This window comes from Notothenia coriiceps, unplaced genomic scaffold (assembly GCF_000735185.1).
Source record: "Notothenia coriiceps isolate Sejong01 unplaced genomic scaffold, NC01 NC01_scaffold00016737, whole genome shotgun sequence".
Classification (NCBI taxonomy): Eukaryota; Metazoa; Chordata; class Actinopteri; order Perciformes; family Nototheniidae; genus Notothenia; species Notothenia coriiceps.
In genome coordinates this window covers 1-3426 of record NW_011349438.1, presented here as the reverse complement: position 1 = coordinate 3426, position 3426 = coordinate 1, and the positions used below count along the sequence as shown (strand labels likewise).

General features: G+C 44.1%; 1 protein-coding gene and 1 long non-coding RNA gene across 2 annotated transcripts; one reads left to right on the top strand and one right to left on the bottom strand.

The window, feature by feature from the left end:
- The first annotated feature begins 110 nt into the window (after window positions 1–110).
- Window positions 111–1877, top strand: LOC104949742 (uncharacterized). Its single transcript, XR_798835.1, has 2 exons — window positions 111–398; window positions 827–1877. It is a non-coding gene; the product is annotated as an uncharacterized lncRNA (long non-coding RNA).
- A 1-nt stretch (window position 1878) lies between these two features.
- On the bottom strand, window positions 1879–2790 carry LOC104949743 (laminin subunit alpha-1-like; the record flags this gene model as incomplete). Its single annotated transcript, XM_010776151.1, has 2 exons — window positions 1879–2438; window positions 2577–2790. Coding segments are annotated over 2 exons (390 nt in total), but the record flags the coding sequence as incomplete, so codon positions are not given.
- Window positions 2791–3426: the final 636 nt, after the last annotated feature.

The window sequence follows — 3426 nt, the reverse complement described above, 5'->3', positions numbered from 1 at the left end:
CAGCAGGAACTCACGGGGCTTTCCCCCAACCTGAGTCCAGAGCTGGAGTTCAATGAAATCTCAGATTTGCCTTCTTAATAGTTTATTTGGGTCCCTCACTTCCGTTTCTCTTCTCATGCACTGATTCGCTAGCTGAACAGCCAATCAGAGTGATTTCTTTGGCCGACTGCCCAAAGTCGCCTTTTTTCGACTAATCGGCCTGGTGTGTCCGTGCCTTAAGGCTCTGACCCGGTCCAACCCAGGTTAACTAACCTGGGTTATCTAACCCTCTCTAAGGCTCTGGAGGCCGCTCTCTCTGAGGCGCGACGCCAACATCCTGAACTTTCCGTCACTCGAGTCGTCGTCCACAAAGAGACCGAGGTTTCTCCTGATCATGTGACCGATTAGTGACATCACAGGTAACAGGTGCAGCCCCGTGCTGGATGCTGATTGGCTGCTGCTGCATGGCTGTTTGCACTTTCACCTGGAAAAACACCTGGAGGATCCAGGGAAAGATCTAATTGGTTGAAACGTTTAGGACAGGAAACTGTAGTCTGAAGAGGAAGTAAACAATACAGTGAAGATCAGTGGGGACACCAGCATGCGATGCTAATATTAGCATGCGAATATTAGCATGCTATGCTCAACTAATAGTCAAGCTTTGAAATTGCTATGCTAATTAGCATGCCACTCACTGGCTAGCTTGTTCGTTAACGGTAAATGTTGCTGCAAGGGATTGTGGGGCGGCTTTATATCCTTTCGTTCAATGCCCGAGAGGGAAACAAACGCAGGGTTCTGATTGGTCGACGAGACTCCTGTCTCACTGCTGCACCTGTCTGTCTTTCAGGACTGAAGCTACAAGACTGCAGGATCATGGGAGCAGTGGACACACACACACACACACACACACACACACACACACAGACACACACACACACACACAGAGACACACGCACAAGTCGGTCGACCTCAGTTGAACTCTCAAAGTGAACTCCAGGCCCCGCCCCCTCACATCTAATTGGTTGGTAGACTCAAGGTGCTCCATATTAAACTTCAGTAGTCTTTTAATAAAAGTCTTCATCATATTTTCTGATTTCTGAGTCGCTGATCCTAATCATGTTAGCATAGCATCACATGTTAGCCTAGCATCATCTGCACCAGCTTTACCTGGATGATAAACAGGAGGTAGAATTCATATTTATATTTCTGTCGACTGTACAGCTCCAACATTAGTAACAGGAAGTGGAACTTTATTCGGACATCTGATGCAAACTGTTACCTGTAAGATAGCATGTTTGCTAGCACTGTAGCAGCTAACTGTATAGCAGCTTAAACTCTGTATTTACCCACAATGCAATAGTAATGTGCCATTCTTCTCACCATGGAAACCCTGTTATTATTTATTCACAGTGATGTTGATTTATGTGTTTATTTATTATTGATCTGTGTTGTAATCCCAACCCGACAACGTAAAGCTGAGCTTAAACTGTATGATGTAAATTGTACGATGTTGGCTAGCTAGTCTCTGAAGAAAAGAGCCTCAGATAAACAACGTAGACTTGTGTTAGCATAGAGAGTTCAAGATAAGCTACATTTATGTAGATTTTACATATTTAAACTTAAATGAACACCACTCTGCGCTGAAGTCGCCATATAAATCTAAAATCTGATCGGTGCGGGAGAAACATTGTAATCATCGAGCTAACATCATTATCATTGGGCTATCATACACCAGGCTAACACCAGGCTAACCCCGGGTTAACACCGGGCTAACTTCGGGCTAACACCGGGCTAACCCCGGGCTAACCCCGGTCTAACATCGTACAGATTACGCTCCGCTCTGCACACTCCCCGAGGGATTTTTCACCGCTGAACTGAAATAAAACGATTAAACTGGACTTCCTGTCTGAATGTATTTTATTGTTTGATGAAGAAACAGAGTTACAGAGGGAGGGAGGACAGCATCATTTAACAGCCTTCATCAACAATGATATATAAACGTCGTTTATCACAGAAGTACAGATTCAATTATGTTTTCTGGTTAACTTTAATTAATCTTTTATTCATGTTCTCAGATCTCAAACTTTCCCACAATAATAGACGTTAATCGTGCTAACTCTTCTTCATGTAGCGTTAGCTTTATGCTAGCTGGCTCCAACCAGACGTAGCACAAGGTAGGAAGTACAAGTAAAAAATAAGCTTTTGATTGGACAAAAGAGTGGAAAGGGGCGGGAATTAGGAAAGGCCAATTCATTAAACAAAACTGTTGTGTCCGCCGGCCAATCAGAGCTGAGCTACATGTTGCTTAGCAACAGGACAGGAGTTAGGAATCACGCCCAACAGGAAGTGGGCGGAGCTTAACTCCAGAGCGTCATTCAGGTGAGACTTAATGAGATGAAGCTTCCTCAGACAGCCTGAGAACCTGGAGCTGACAGACAGGCAGTTCTGCTTCACACCCACTGAGAGACAGACAGTTGAGGGGGAGACAGGTGGAGTCAGACAGATGGAGAGAGACAGGAGAGACAGACAGGTTAGTGTGAGTCTTTGACAGGTCGTCATGTTTGGTTCACCTGTAACTGAATGGACAGATCTCTCACCTGGGAATCCGCCCAGGTAGACAGGGTTGTTGGTCTCAGCAGAGGTGGATTGTGGGTAAGGGTTGGGGGTGGAATAGCTCCTCCCATCAACGCTCAGACTCAGGCTGTGTTTGGTCTTCTTCGCCACCAGGTGGTGCCAGAGCCCGTCACACAGCAAGGGGCCAATCGAACGCACCGACACTCGCCCCGCCCCGTTGTTCACGTTGAACACCACCTGAGGACACACACATTCCTGTTATTATTAGGGGTGCACCGAATGGGAAATTCTTGGCCGAAACCGATACCGAAAATAGGAAACAGTTGGCCGAAAACCGAATGCCGAAAGGCCGAAAATGATTAATAGAAATATATATATATAATGTATACATTTTTTACCAATGTTGTTCAGCTGCCTGATTATGGAAAAATAAACGATTATGGCAAAACTTAACTTAAATAATAATCACTATTACAGTATGGGTACATAAAACATTTATTCAGCACTTTTGAATGCATACAGTACATTAATTCCAAGTCAAGTGCATTTTCTTTTCTCTGTAGGATAACTACAACAAAGTGCATTCAGAACAAAGCCAAGGTGCTTTAAAACTGCATAAACATCTAGGCCAGTAGGCCTACAACAAAATAGTGTAAATAAAGACTAACAGCCAGGCCTTCAACAACAACAAATGCACCTATAAGTGCATGCATACAAATGTGCAAACTGGATAAATCCACATGAATGTAACTATTTACAAATGAAATTTAAAAAGTGGGAGGTTATTTTTAATGAACAGTAGCTTCTCTGCTTCATCAGCCATAAGTCTGTTCCTCTTCTCATCAAGCACATGAGAGGCAGCGCTGAACAGTC